We start from the raw sequence: 16312 nt of genomic DNA, 5'->3' as shown, positions 1-16312 counted from the left end.
AGATGTCGAAGGCTTGGAGCACGTCGTCAATCTTCTTGGTGAGCTTAAATTTTTCACAGCTATGCAGAGCAACCGAACACAAAATGCTATTTAATATTTAAAAGTTAATTCTCGACATAGTTACGAGTTACCCAGCAAAATTGGTTATTGAAGCTGGACATGAGACATCAGAAGCGTCGTTTAATAAACAAATGGCTTGTTGTACATGTTGTCCAATTTCACAGCAGGAGAATGATGTCCAAAAAACCGAAAATCCGGTTTTTATAAAATCAGATTTAAACACACGAACAATATCCTGAATAAAATGGAACTGCGATTTTCAGTCATATCTAAGAATAAGGAACAAACAGCATATCTGAGAGTACAATGTTGGTTATCCATAAGTTGCGGCTCCAATTTCCACTATATGCTACGGCGATGTGATGTGATAGTTGTGCTTCGGCCTCCGTAGTGACGTGCAAGAAAATAATCACGAGTATGATGAGGCAGGATTGTTTCAAATGCGTGCTCCATATTCACCTTGGAATTACAGTGGATTGTCAACTAAATGTAGGCTATAATTTTCCATGTCTAAGGTTTGCGATCTTCGTTGCAGGTTGACACGCGACGACTGACATCGACGGAGGAGCAATGGGAATTAGCCGTGAATGTCCACCAAGAAAGATCATGTGATAGCAGTGAAATTGAGCAGCTTGTTTCGGTGACTACTGTACATCGACCAGTACACGGTAATGAAACTCTCATACACACTCGGTATCCCTTAACTCAAAGCAGTAGGACCCCAGTGTTTGTGGGCGGTTGTCAGCTAGGGAGCGTGCTTGTGTCAGTCTCCTACCTGTTCGATATAGGAGACTGGACAACGCGTTCTGATATTCCGCAGAGGATTGGAATTAATTACAGGGAACGAAGAACAATAGAAACTGTAGTGGTCAGAATAATGGAAGCAACAATCCACCAGCGAGCGGGTAGGTGTGTAGTCTGCCTCTCCTACAGTTTAATGTGTACATCGAAAAGGCAATGTGGGATATAGAAAAGTAGTCATTGTTCTGGAGGAAATGAAAGAAATCTTAAACATGAGCAGTGGAATGTAGAACATAAAGCAGGTGATATTGGACTAGGAATTGTACTGATGAAGGTGGTAGAGGAATTTCGGAAACTAGGAAGTAGCATAACCAATGACAGGAGAAACTAGCAGGACATATATCGAAGGATAGGATTTGCTAAGGGAAGCCTTCTTGCAAACGAAACCTTCTTGACTCAGGTGTAGAATATATTGGAAGTGGAAAGTGTTTGTAGTAGGTTTTATTTTTAAACATTTTTAAGTTGTACTTACTGTATGATCTGGTGTGTTGTGATAGAATATTTTATTTCTATTCCATGTAACTACCTAACCTGTACAGTGTAATTATTTTTCAATTTGTAACCGGCACTTCAGCGGCTACACCGAACACAGTTAAAGGGAGGAAATAAGTGCAGTTACAGGGTACCTAAAACACTACACACACAATAAAACATATGATGAACTACGCGGAACTGCGCCGATAACAACACTGGGGAAACTTGTTGATAATAAACCAGGAAACTGGGAAACCTTACCGAGGGCCATGGAGGTGCGAAAGTTGCAGTTTTCCGAAAAGCCAACAGTGATCTCTTGTTTTCAAAATATTATTTACGAAATCGGCAATACACATTAACTTTCGAAACAAATTCGCCAGTACACCAAATCTAGACGCACGATATACAAGTTCTTTGACAAATATAGTTTTAGATGTTCCTTGCCTGAAGTTCAAAGAGTTAAGCAAATACATCTAAGTACAAAACAAATTCCACAAATACAATATCAATATCATCTATTAATCCATAACTTGGCTAAGAACTAGGCTTTGAACGCTGTCTTGCAAGGAAGCGAGAACCATGGGCAGAATGAATGAGTGTACATCCTTTGGTGGACAGAGTAGAACAGTCAAAGCATTTGTAAAAGGATCAAAAAGCATTTTGAAGTGTAGTGTGATTATCCATGTGGACATTCATGTGGTATTTATTGAATAGGTGGATCAAAGATCACCTTCATTATTTTTGAAATTTATAGGTAAACTGTGAACTCTGGGCTACTGAAAGGACCTTTGGTGTAGTGACAGTTTGTTTTGTCTGTTGTTGGAAAGTCAACTTAAAAAAATCATGGTTGTTTGTGAAGTGACTGTCAGGTATCGTTAGTGAGAACGTTTCCAGAAGTGATCGCCTTTTCCCCGAGTAATATTATGTTAAGGTCGAGCGTGGCTGGGGTGAGGAAGATATTGGAAGTGGAAAGTGTTTGTAGTGGGTTTTATCTGTAAACCTTTCTGGTGTGTTATTTGTATTCCATGTAACTACGTAACCTGTACAGTGTAAGCATACTGTATTTGTAACTAGTAGATTACATTTCTATATTTACAGGAACAGTCCAGAAAGTCTGTGACACACAGTTTTGAACAGGGTTTGTTGGCGTTTGTTAGTTACGCATTCGAGAAATATGATCTTACTATTCTGGAAATTGAAGGATCGCGATCGTTTGTGTTCGAGATAATGGTTCAAAGATCGCGACCGCTGAAAGAGTTGTTATTGGTCAATCCGTGGTAGCTCCAGTGTTCTGATTGGCTACTGCAAGGCCAGAGTCTTAAGTCTCTGAGCCGTCTTGGTCTTGACCTGCCGAGCCTGCCGAAGTTTTTGACGTCGTGAACGTCTCGTCGGAACCAGCCTGGGCAGTTTTGGGGTAAGCCCTGTTGCTTTCTGTCCAGTTTTAAGTTCCACTTAGTTTTCCTTGGTGTATCACAGGAGTTTGCCCTAATCGCCACTCTGTTGATCAGCAAGTTCTGATATCACTCTACAATGTAATAGTATTTTGTGCTTCCTCTTACCTTCAATATTGTATTTGTGGAATTTCTTTTGTACTGAGATGTATTTGCTTAACTGTTTGAACTTGTCTAGGAACATCTAAAACTATATTTGTCAAAGAACTTGTATATCGTGCGTCTAGATTTGGTGTACTGGCGAATTTGTTTCGGAAGTTATTGTGCATTGCCGATTTTGTAAATAATATTTTGAAAACAAGAGATCACTGTTGGCTTTTCCGAAAACTGCAACCTTGGCACCTCCATGGCCCTCGGTAAGGTTTCCCACTTTCCTGGTTTATTATCATCAAGTTTCCCCAGTGTTGTTATCGGTGGATGTTTTATTGTGTGTGTAGTGTTTTAGGTACCCCGTAACTGCTGAAGTACTGGTTACACTTCTACTCACCATTCAGGCGTCGTTAGTGGAAGTGTTTGTCTGAACCGAGAAACATGGTAAGCAAAGAAGGAGAGTAGAGACCTTTGAAATGTGGTGTTAGAGAAGAATGCTTAAGGTAAGTAATTGGAACTCGTGTCCTTGTCTCGAGGTTGTGCAGTTCTTTCCAGCAGCACTCCTAATGGAGGTGAACATGTTCAACTAGATATCTGCAGTCCTGCCAAAATTAAGTTTCTCAAAGTAGTGGGAAAAAAGCATGGGCACACTTGAATTGCAAGTAATTGCGTTAACTATTACACTACGGAGCTCAAGGTGAGATTGGACGATCAAAGCAAAAACGAAGAGCAGGTGACAGGAGGGCATTATGGGACAAGAACGAAAAACAGTTTAGGCTTTTGACGGAGAACAGGAACAATGTACAGGGAGCGGTGGGAGGGAAAATTCCGAAAGACAGGTACGCTAACATTTTAGGGGGAAGGTAACTGAGGGAAAAGGGATTAAGTCAAGGGGAGTTTTCACTAGGGTATACATGAGGCACCGCTGGTAAAACATAGAGGGAAATAGGGGGAAATGAAAGTGTTACAGGAAATAGGGAGATCAGAGGAAAGGGAAACGTAGAGTAGAGGGCGTGAAAGAGGATCACGAGAAGGAGAAAATGGAGGATGAAGTAGGATCGGCGTTCATCAAAGAAGATTAGCGAGACTGGTAGGGGAGGGGATCTAATAAGGTGGAAGGGGTCGAGGCTCTGGTCATTGAGGAATCTATAGTTAGGCTCGGGAGAAATGCGTGGGGGAAAGGGAACCAAGGTAGAGGAAGTCAGATATTGACGAAAGAGGAGGGTAAGGATTGTGTGGTAGTTTCAATGTTGGTACGAACAACGTACGACAAGCAGGAATAACTAATGACATAGAGTGCGATTTGTTATGAAGCTGAAGGGAGACTATTAGTGGGATACATTTGTAGGAGGGATGTTGAGTGAAGGGGTACTTTAAATGAAAGTGAGGTGTAGGTATGTGTGAGACTGAGAGTGAGGTGTGTGTGTGTAAGTAGGGGTTTGTTTAGATGAGATATAGGGAGGACGCGAGTGTACAGGGACATGGCAGTTGTAAGGAGAAGCACGCAGTAGATATTTATTTACCACATGTTATATAAAGAGTTGGATCGTGTCTAAGAAGTGACGTAATGATGCGGAAATTTCTTCCGGAACTGGAGTGTTTATTGTACAGATAGGATGTATTGGATATCAGGGGGAGTTTTATACGGGTGAAAGAAGAATTTGTTAAAAAGTTAAAGTTGAAAAACCTGTTCAAGAAGTGATATTTTCGGGGTGAATGAAATGACGTATGTCTTTTAGTGCTGGGAGTGTCCGAGGACATGTTCGGCTCACCAGGTGCAGGTCTTTTGATTTGACGTCCGTAGGCGACCTGCGCGTCGTGGTGAGGATGAAATGATGATAAAGACGACACAGACACCCAGTCCCCGCGCCGGCGAAATTAACCAGTGAAGGTTAAAATTCCCTACCCGCCACCCCTGTGACCAGCACGCTTTCAATTTTCGGGGTGTACGGATAGCTTGATGCAGACGAGGAAATATTTGATCAGATTATCAGCGATGTGGGTAACGACAGAGAGAATAATGTGACTGTAGCGAAAAGTTAGTATGTAGATTAATTGCAATTGACAGAGAGAGGTGGACCTCCATTGGTCTCCTGGTCTAGCGAGTCCTGCAGTTTCCTGTCCATTGTGGCTCTTGCCTTTCTTTTGGCGACAGTTTCGATCTTATATTTTCCCCTTTGTGGTTAGAGATGAGTCAGGAAGGAACAAACTGGCCCTTCGTCCCTGAACTTCTCTACCAGAAGTTTGAAACGAGCAGAGACCTTATTCTCATCTCCTGTAAGACCACTCTACCGGAATTAAACCTGTTGAGTAAGATTTATCATTTCCTTTCACTTTAAGCTGCCCCTGACTTTCAAACAACGAGGAAGGTTTTAATATGGTACTCGTGCTGTATCACAAATTTTAAATTACCTTGAACGATGAAAATCTAAGAATGTTTGCCGTTTTTAGCATTGTGAGTATCCGTTAGCAACACTAAGTTGTGGGAGAGCCTTACATCTCACTGCTCGGTGAATGCTGAGATGGTACCGTTTTTTGTCAGACTTCCCTCTCCAAGTGACAGTTCATACGGTGTTCGTCTCACTACTGCAGGACAGGAGGAGCTGTTAGCTGAGTTCCAAACGGAGTTGTTCACACGTGACCATGAAGACTTCCAATACACGCCACCACCAGCGAACCATATCCTATAGTTACAGACATTTCCTCAGCTCAGAACTCGATAATATACGTTCCCATTTTATTTCAGGTCAGACCGAATATAAAGTTTTCGATGTTATACTTATAAATTATTTAGTGAGACGATTTAGATCTTGCTGTAAAACCAAGGTTACTCTCGGTAAAACTGACAGCTGGAATGAACGCTCTGAGTGAAGGGGAACTAAGATACAATATGCCCGTTGCTGTATTGCCCAGCTTTGAAAATACAGCAATATGTAGTGATATAAACTGAAATTACATTCATTTGTCATCAAAATAAACCTTATAGGTTTTACGCTTGTCATTCTGTGTAGAAGGATCTAAGTTAAAATGTAACCTTCTTTCACCTTCAAGAATGATAAAACAAACCAAATACACCGATCTGGAGCAGCATTATCATAAAGAGTAATGTTCCACACGATAACAACAAACCTTTACACCACGAGAGAAGCACATACTTTTACCAAAACTTGGTACAGACCTATTTTTATACATAACTGTATTTTGAAGAAGATATTGCTGTGACCGTGAAATCTGTCCCGATTTTATTTACACAGATTCTGATAGATTTTCAGGATTATTGTTTACCAGAAATGAATTATTTCCTGCAATTTTTTGTTCCAGGTAACTCCACGACTCAAATTATGGAGCCAGTCACAACTTCCACTACTACAGCAGCTATAGATACTACATCCGAACCTATTACTACTACATCAACTACAAGTACTACTACTACTACACCAACTACAAGTGCTACTACTACTACTACTACTACTATTAAACCAGAGTCATGCCCTCATTCAGGTGAGTTAAGCACATTATACGACAATGGTGTAAGAGAGACCAATGCACATGCGTCTCTTGGAGATTTGCATCAAACAGAATATTCATTTATGGCTCTCATATTCGAACAGAAACCACTCATTCTCTCAAAAGATGATCTAATTCGTACAGATGAATACATTTTCTTCGAAGGGAAGTAAAAGCGAAGGGAAGTGTAATCGCAGACAAATCTAAAAAACAAATCTCTTCGACAATTTCCCACGCACGATTTATCGAGTGATCAAAAATAACTAGGAAATAAACGTAGAGAGTGTCAATTCGCCATTCATTCACATCATATGTATGTAAATATTATTTATGCTCACCGGGCTAGAACTTACACTCCACGACCTACGAACTTTCCACATCACAAGCGTCCCACAGGTAAAGTGCTCACCTTGTAGTTACTGTTTAGGGGCTTGATTGGTGCAGCAGAACGAGTGCACGAGTAAAGAGAATGTGATAAACTTGTTGTAGGAAGAGAAACAAGAGTGTCCAAAGTGAAGGCGAGACCCGGTGAGTGTTCCTTTGCTGAGCGACGTTTCGTAGCCCCACACGCGAACCGGTGATACTATCACGTGGAAACAGCTGTAGGCTTGTCGTGGGTTCGACATCCCTCAAGGTAATTCCGTGGCTCCTGAGTTTTGCACGAGACAAATATCTGGGTGTGTACATTTAGTACCTTTTACACGTTTATGGCACTTTCCTACGGTGACGTTATCTGAGTTTGTGTCATGTTGTATGGGAGGAATGCAAACAAGAAACTAGTCCATTGGAGCCACCAGGGATCCATACTTCCTTAATTCTAGTTTCCAAGTTAAATGCAATACGTCCACAACCTAGCAAACAGCCCCCATGATGTGCTGAACTCTGGATGTAGGCTCGTCTCCCTCCTCAGCTTCTAGATGATGTACTCCACGTATTTATTTACTAGCACTCGAACAGCAGATTGCAATGGAATACTCCAAGACTCAGTTCACATAACGGTGCTGAAAGGGGTAAGTAATGGGAACTCGTGTCCTTGCTGTTCTTTCCAGCAGCACTCCCAATGGAGGTGAGCATATTTAACTAGATATCGGCAGTCCTCAAAGCATGGACACACTTGAACCGCTACAGTACGGAGCTTAACCCGGACAGAATGTGAACTACGGTACAGTAAAACACCGTGACCCAAAAATCACGAAACGCGTTGTTAATGATGTCTCCCTTTTGATGCGCTATTAAAAAAGTAAAATGACTGCTTTGTTCCTTCTGTAACGTCTCCGCGATGTGATAAGGACACAGCATCTCACAGGACTGCAACTAACAATCAACTTCGCTTTTATCCGTTCTAAGATGAATTTGTATGTGAACAAATCGATCGAAACTTGTAATTCCTACAAGTTCTCTTTCATCACATTTTCATTGAACATAACTTTAACGCAGATAACTGTTTATATCTCCCGAAATGTGAAGACATGCACCCTATCACAGAGCCCTGAATGGTTACACACCAGTGACGTATGTCCCACCATCTTCCAATCTGAAGGACACAAACATAAAGATGATCAATATTAAGTATGAAAAGAATAATTATCAAGACATTTTTCTGAAATATTAAATCAACACACACGTGAATCTTGTGAAGTTTTTTATATAGAAAACTTCCTGAAATTTGAATTACAGGTCATCCCTCTGTCAGTCATTCCATTCTTCCCTCGCGGTTCCTTGGGCACGTGGAGAACATGTGGAAGCCCTTTATAGACCTTGAGGTAGACAGTGGTCAAGCAGAAGTTCTCCATTTATCTCTTGCGCTCGGTAACTCTTATTACTTTACTTGGTACAACTGCGGATGCCTTCCCGATGAGTGGCACAATATGTGCGGGTTCAGGACGTTCTAGGACGAAATGACCTGGCCTTTTTTTTCACAATATTATTGTAATTCGGTCTGAGAACGACGGTTCTTCCAAAGTGTGGATGCCGTTGATCAGTGCTGATGTTCTCAGTTTTACTGACTGTCATATGTGCTCCTGTTTTATGTAAGTGCTCGTTTATTCTACACTAATGTATAACATGGGTCTCGCAGGCCAATACAAAACAGCTACATTTTGTGACTAATCAAGGCGTAATGAGGTAGAAATACTCATAATTGCAGTGCTGCCAACCTTTTAAACCTTTTAAAATATTGCAAAATAATGTCTCGTGTAATTTAACCAAAAGTTGTACAAATGATGAAGTTAGTAATATGTCGTTCACTTTTTAAGAAATCCAATGTGGACCACATTCTAGTGGTGCTATTGCTCGCAACTATTGGAAGTACTGTACATAGTAGAAATTTTGCAGTTGGATAAAAGCCCCCTCTAATGAGTGATTAATGTATATTTAGGCGGCTCCAGAGTCATTAATAGTGAGCAAATGGAGGTGGCAACTAAACAGGGGAAATGCAACTAAATTCAAGAGGAAGTTATTAATACATAGTGCGTCTTGCGTTATGTCTTACTGCGCTTGACGACAGTGCCGCATGTTTCGTACATATAACCGATCATCTTCAGGTAGCCATTTAGAGCAGTGGGAGAAGGCTGTCCGAGGAAAGGACACAAATCCGACTCATAATTTGTTTTCAGGTGTGATATCAATTTTTAGCATTACTTCTTGATAAAAGTAAAGTAATTTACGGAGATCGATGAAATTTCTCCCGAGGACAGTTAGGAAACGAAACTCTCCAGAGAAGGGGCAATCCACGCGGACTGATGTCACTATAAAATCCCGAATCTGAACATAAATCAACAAGAAGAGGAAATAATTATATTCTATACAATGTTAAAGAAACATTAACTGAAAGTTAAGAATGGAATGCATTGCCCTGGATTCTCTTCTTTTAAACAAGATCACCCAGTGGTTTTCGGCACCGCTTAATCATCACGTCTTACCGCCACTTTGCTACTGCTACTGAGTGGAAGAAGGAGCATGGACGTTGATATTACACGAGTTAAAGGTAACAGAAGGAAATATGTTTAACTCTGAATCATTACAAGTGAAGGTTTTCTTATTAGGAAGCATTTACCTCAGAAAAAATGAAGATCAGTTGGCATATCATGGTCTGGTTTCATGTTTGTTCCCTGTGTGTACAGCTGGATCCAGCCCAAAGCAATGCATGCTATACTGAACGTCACCCCTGGTTATATAAGTGCAAACATTCTAATTCATGTCATCATACAATTAGAGCAGGCGTGTGTAGGGATCATTTGTTTCAAGTCACATGGTAGCCAGTAGAATAAAACGTTACGGAAATCGTTTGGAATATCCGGCAACATCTAATATGCCCAATTTCCAATCGAAGTTACTCAGCAGAAAACTGGGCATTTTCAGACGCGCCACACATATTTAATTATCCATGACCAAGTACAGGAAATACGACGGTGATCTTGTTGATTATTCATTTTTCACATCTCCAAGACAGCTAAATCATCTCGAAAATACTCCGAACGATCCAGCTCCTGAAATAAGCTGCACAAATCAGTTTATCACGTAGATAGAAGCACTGGTCCACCTGCTGGGCAAGATGCTTAAGGCGTCCCCTTGGTCGAAACAATTTTCACCATCACAATGTTGGCCAGCCGGGTGGGAGAGGTGCTGGTAGATTGCGTACAAAAGCTTGGATTCATTACAAACCTCTCCACAGTGCTCATTTAGAGTGAGGGCATATGACGGACGGCGAAGTTGAGCCATGAGCAAATCGCTTGCTGTTTTATGACCGAAGTAGGCTGCATGTCGGCACCGCGTTTCACCCTCTCCTTTCCGCTATCGTACCTCACGTCCTTCACTTCATCTCATTAACTCCTCTTCTGTACGCTAAGGTGTCTCCTGATCATGTCATGCATCAAAGAGTACGACAAGTAATGAAGGATCGTCATTTTCTCCCGAAGGATGGTCTAAAATATAAACGTGTGAACTAACTATTTAAATGTGATGTTCTATCTGCCCACAGGTTACCGACTGTTTGAAGGTTTCAACTGTTATAAGACGTACAGTGAAGGAAAGAGTTGGAGTGACGCCAGGGAGCAGTGCAAGAGAGACGGAGGTGATCTCATGGTACTGGAAAGTGAACGGGAGAGAAGCGAGGTGTTCCCTACAATGTTCGAGAGTGTGATCTGGAACCCCTGGATGGGAGTTTACAAGCCCGAAGGTGAAGATCGTTGGGTGTCTGTGAAAGGTGAGTTCTCTCTAGCTCTCTTCTCCTCATGAATTACCGAATGTCGGACGGAAGACATTTGTCATATTAAACAACAGAAGCCGACATTTAGCTGTAGTTAGCGATGTCACTGGCTGACGACCACACCGTATTGCCTATAATCAGGGGAAGAATGAATAAGTCTTACCCATAGAATCTCAGGCGGTAGAGCGCTGGCCTTCTGAGACCACATTGGCAGGTTCGATTCTCGCTCAGTCCGGTGGTACGACAGTCTCGTGTCGGTAGATTTACTGGCACATAAAATAAATCCTGGTGGACAAAATTCCGGCACGTTGGCGTCTCCCAAACCATACGAATGTAGGTACTGGAACATAAAGTGAATAATATTTGTTATGTCTAAATGAAGGGAAAGGCCCGTAAAGTGAGGGTATGAGGACATTCATCTGTAGGAGGGAGACGTTAATCCTTGAGCAGACCTCTCGGTGTTCTTTGACAGGAGTAGGCTATGTGCCGCACCAAGACCAGGTTTATCAAGGACACCAACTAGAGATTAGGACATACTGGGGTCGTGGTAGGGACATCATCATTATAGAATGTTGTGCCCTCGTTTAGTTCCACACCTCTTGTCTTTAAATCATTAGAAACTGAGTCCTGATCTCCTCTACTGTTCTTACCCTCGATGGCTGACTCCGTTATTCTCGCAGGTAACCCATCATCCTCCATTCATCTCACGCAACCCCAACACCGGAATACCCCTTCATCCATGGAAATTATGCCTAACTTAGCATTTGTCTTCTCATTCTGGGTACGTTCCTGTCATAGTTCCCACCCGGTGTTTCCAGACATCATTCTCATTATTTCAACGTATATAACAACTAACGTATGGACGAGATATCCCGAGTCCTCCGAGCTTGCTCTCCCACACAGCGAAGTTTTCCTGAAAATAGGCCGTTTCATCCCAGAGTTGACTGCATTACCTTTGATGCACCTTGCTTCCTGGGAGAAGTTCCAGTTTTGTATCTCCGACCTGACATTCAGTTCTCGGAACTTTCTTCCCCACTGACATGACTTTACTCTTGGTAAAAAAAAAGCAAAGACATCTGTGTACAGGCCATGAAGGCCCTGGAAGTGGTGGAAGGTAAAGTCTTCTACTATTCGTAACCTCGGCACTTGATGGGGTAGAGTGGTTAGCTCTACGCCCGGCCGCCTTTGCCCCCAAGAATTAACCTGGTACTCATTTTTGGTGTAGGATGAGAGAACCACAGGGCCATATGAAACTCCAGACTTTCTGACGGGGATCTGAACCCACGTCATTCCGGGCGAACCGATTGCACCTTTACCGCCTCGGCCAGGGAGCCCCTTTATTCTTGGTAATGCCAATATTAATGTCGTACTCACTGCACCTATATTAAGTTCCAAGAAATTAGACTGCAGGCTTTCAGCTCTGTCTGCCATTAACACCAAAATGCTTACGACATTTCAGCATCCCTGGCGCTTTATACCTTCCAGTAGATGTAAACTATGAACAACAACATTGAAGATTGCAGCCATATCCCACCCCTGTAAGTACCTTGAATCAAGAACTCGTTCTACCATCAACTTTCAATGTCAACATAAGTGAGTTTTATTGCTTCCAATAATCTGGGCTTAACCCCATATTATCACAGTGTGGCTGACATCCTTCGCTGAAGTACTCAGTCATATGCCTTCTCTAGATCTACGAAACATAAACACAAATTTATATTCATATCAGAGCACTTTTTACTTATCTAACGAATACTGAAGATTTGACCATGAAAATCCCTCTGAGGTCTGAAACCACATTGGTCTCACCAACACAGTATAAGACATTTATTGGTTTCTCCCTCCAAAAATACTAGTGAATACCTTGCCCGGTGCTCGAAAGAATCACCATCATCAGTGTCGTTGAAATACCTTGATAGTTCTAGCAGTCCTTCCCTATCTTACAGATAGGTGCAATTACTGCTTTCGTCAAATCAGAAGGATCTTTACTAACTTTCCAGGCTCACCTTATTACTCTGTGAGCTCGGTTGTTCACGACGTCAAGAAAAATATTTCCTCTTACATTCCTTCCACCTGTACCGTGATTTGCTCGAAAGTACTATGAGTTCACCAGATTAACTCAGAACATTATTTATTTCCGTTTTCCCTCCGTACCGCACACACTGCTCATCCCTTATCAACACTTGTTAAAACATTTGATTTTCTCCTATCCCTTCCTCATAATCTCCGCTTACCGAAATATCATTATTTCCTAACTCTTCCTAACTCGCCCATTTCTACTTTACTTGTTATTTTTCCCCATTACTGTGGGTCGATAGACTAATATCGAATACCTTTCCCTTCACCTCTTTGCTTCCAAAGAATCCTGCACTGTCAAAACGAATTGGAAAACCTTTAATCCCGGAGGCGTGCTTAAAATATTCTCAGCTAGGTAAATTATGAGAAGCAGGCTGCTAATCTACTTACACATAGTCCAAGTGAAAGTCTCTCCTCTGACAGGTTAGCGACCTACGGTTGATTGTATAGTCCTCGCCTCTTGAGCACAAGGAGGGCATGACTCAGAATATGTCCGAGGTGCCCTATACTACTCCCGAATCAAGCAGGTCCATGACTCACAATATGTCCGAGGTGCTCAATACTACTCCCGACTCAAGGAGGACCATGACTCAGATCATGGCCGAGGTGCCCAATACTACTCCTCCCTCAAGGAGGGCCATGACTCAGATTATGTCCGAAGTGCCCAATACTACTCCCGACTCAAGGAGGACCATGAATCCGAATATGTCCGAGATGCTCAATACTACTCCCGACTCAAGGAGGTCCATGACTCAGAATATGTCCGAGATGCTCAATACTACTCCCGACTCAAGGAGGACCATGACTCAGAATATGTCCGAGATGCTCAATACTACTCCACTCTCAAGGAGGGCCATGACTCAGAATAAGTCCGAACTGCCCAATACTACTCCCGACTCAAGGAGGGCCATGACTCAGAATATGTCCGAGATGCTCAATACTACTCCCGACTCAAGGAGGACCATGACTCAGAATATGTCCGAGATGCTCAATACCACTCCTCTCTCAATGAGGGCCATGACTCAGAATAAGTCCGAACTGCCCAATACTACTCCCGACTCAAGGAGGGCCATGACTCAGAATATGTCCGAGATGCTCAATACTACTCCCGACTCAAGGAGGGCCATGACTCAGAATATGTCCGAGATGCTCAATACTACTCCCGACTCAAGGAGGACCATGACTCAGAATATGTCCGAGATGCTCAATACTACTCCACTCTCAAGGAGGGCCATGACTCAGAATAAGTCCGAACTGCCCAATACTACTCCCGACTCAAGGAGGGCCATGACTCAGATCATGGCCGAGGTGCCCAGTACTACTCCCAACTCAAGGAGGGCTATGAATCAGATTATGTCCGAGGTGCCCAATACAACTCCCGACTCAAGGAGGGCCATGACTCAGAATATGTCCGAGGTGCCCAGTACTACTCCCGACTCAAGGAGGGCTATGAATCAGAATATGTCCGAGGTGCCCAATACTAGTCCCGACTCAAGGAGGGCCATGACTCAGAATATGTCCGAGGTGCCCAATACTACACCCGACTAAAGGAGGACCATGACTCAGAATAAGTCCGAACTGCTCAATACTACTCCCAACTCAAGGAGGGCTATGAATCAGATTATGTCCGAGGTGCCCAATACAACTCCCGACTCAAGGAGGGCCATGACTCAGAATATGTCCGAGGTGCCCAGTACTACTCCCGACTCAAGGAGGGCTATGAATCAGATTATGTCCGAGGTGCCCAATACTAGTCCCGACTCAAGGAGGGCCATGACTCAGAATAAGTCCGAACTGCTCAATACTACTCCCAACTCAAGGAGGGCTATGAATCAGAATATGTCCGAGGTGCCCAATACTACTCTTGACTCAAGGAGGACCTTGACTCAGAATATGTCCGAGGTGCCCAATACTACTCCTGACTCAAGGAGGGCCATGACTCAGAATATGTCCGAGATGCTCAATACTACTCCTGACTCAAGGAGGACCATGACTCAGAATATGTCCGAGATGCTCAATACTACTCCCGAATCAAGGAGGGCCATGACTCAGATCATGGCCGAGGTGCCCAATACTACTCCTCCCTCAAGGAGGGCCATGACTCAGAATATGTCCGAAGTGCCCAATACTACTCCCGACTCAAGGAGGACCATGACTCCGAATATGTCCGAGATGCTCAATACTACTCCCGACTCAAGGAGGACCATGACTCAGAATATGTCCGAGATGCTCAATACTACTCCTCTCTCAATGAGGGCCATGACTCAGAATATGTCCGAGATGCTCAATACTACTCCCGACTCAAGGAGGACCATGACTCAGAATATGTCCGAGATGCTCAATACTACTCCTCTCTCAAGGAGGGCCATGACTCAAAATATGTCCGAACTGCCCAATACTACTCCCGACTCAAGGAAGACCAGGACTCAGAATATGTCCGAGGTGCCCAATACTACTCCCGACTCAAGGAGGGCCATGACTCACAATATGTCCGAGATGCTCAATACTACTCCCGAATCAAGGAGGGCCATGACTCAGATCATGGCCGAGGTGCCCAGTACTACTCCCAACTCAAAGAGGGCTATGAATCAGATTATGTCCGAGGTGCCCAATACAACTCCCGACTCAAGGAGGGCCATGACTCAGAATATGCCCGAGGTGCCCAGTACTACTCCCGACTCAAGGAGGGCTATGAATCAGAATATGTCCGAGGTGCCCAATACTACTCCTGACTCAAGGAGGGCCATGACTCAGAATATGTCCGAGATGCTCAATACTACTCCTGACTCAAGGAGGACCATGACTCAGAATATGTCCGAGATGCTCATTACTACTCCCGAATCAAGGAGGGCCATGACTCAGATCATGGCCGAGGTGCCCAATAATACTCCTCCCTCAAGGAGGGCCAGGACTCAGAATATGTCCGAAGTGCCCAATACTACTCCCGACTCAAGGAGGACCATGACTCCGAATATGTCCGAGATGCTCAATACTACTCCCGACTCAAGGAGGACCATGACTCAGAATATGTCCGAGATGCTCAATGCTACTCCTCTCTCAAGGAGGGCCATGACTCAGAATATGTCCGAACTGCCCAATACTACTCCCGACTCAAGGAAGACCAGGACTCAGAATATGTCCGAGATGCTCAATACCACTCCTCTCTCAATGAGGGCCATGACTCAGAATATGTCCGAAGTGCCCAATACTACTCCCGACTCAAGGAGGGCCATGACTCAGCATATACCCGAGATGCTCAATACTACTCCCGACTCAAGGAGGGCCATGACTCAGAATATGTCCCAGATGCTCAATACTACTCCCGACTAAAGGAGGGCCATGACTCAGAATATGTCCGATGTGCCCAATAATACTCCCGACTCAAGGAGGGCCATGACTCAGAATATGTCCGAAGTGCCCAATACTACTCCCGACTCAAGGAGGGCCATGACTCAGAATATGTCCGAGATGCCCAATACTAGTCCCGACTCAACGAGGGCCATGACTCAGAATATGTCCGAGGTGCCCAGTACTACTCCCGACTCAAGGAGGGCTATGAATCAGAATATGGCCGAGGTGCTCAATACTACTCTTGACTCAAGGAGGGCCATGACTCAGAATATGTCCGAGGTGCCCAATACTACTC

At 43.5% G+C, this 16312-nt stretch overlaps 1 protein-coding gene across 1 annotated transcript in view; it reads left to right on the top strand.

Annotated features, from left to right (window-relative positions):
* The window catches only part of LOC137503317 (hemolymph lipopolysaccharide-binding protein-like), a 35688-nt gene extending 20290 nt beyond the window's left edge, over positions 1-15398 (top strand). The window contains exons 3-6 of the mRNA XM_068230868.1: positions 596-728; positions 6198-6377; positions 10363-10587; positions 15205-15398. Coding sequence (XP_068086969.1) covers positions 596-728; positions 6198-6377; positions 10363-10587; positions 15205-15398 — 732 coding nt within the window. The remainder of the gene's footprint in view (positions 1-595; positions 729-6197; positions 6378-10362; positions 10588-15204) is intronic.
* The last annotated feature ends 914 nt before the right edge of the window (positions 15399-16312 follow it).

Source organism: Anabrus simplex, chromosome X, assembly GCF_040414725.1.
Source record: "Anabrus simplex isolate iqAnaSimp1 chromosome X, ASM4041472v1, whole genome shotgun sequence".
Lineage (NCBI taxonomy): Eukaryota > Metazoa > Arthropoda > Insecta > Orthoptera > Tettigoniidae > Anabrus > Anabrus simplex.
Note: the sequence above shows the minus strand (reverse complement) of the source record. Positions and strands in the feature narration are given on the sequence as shown.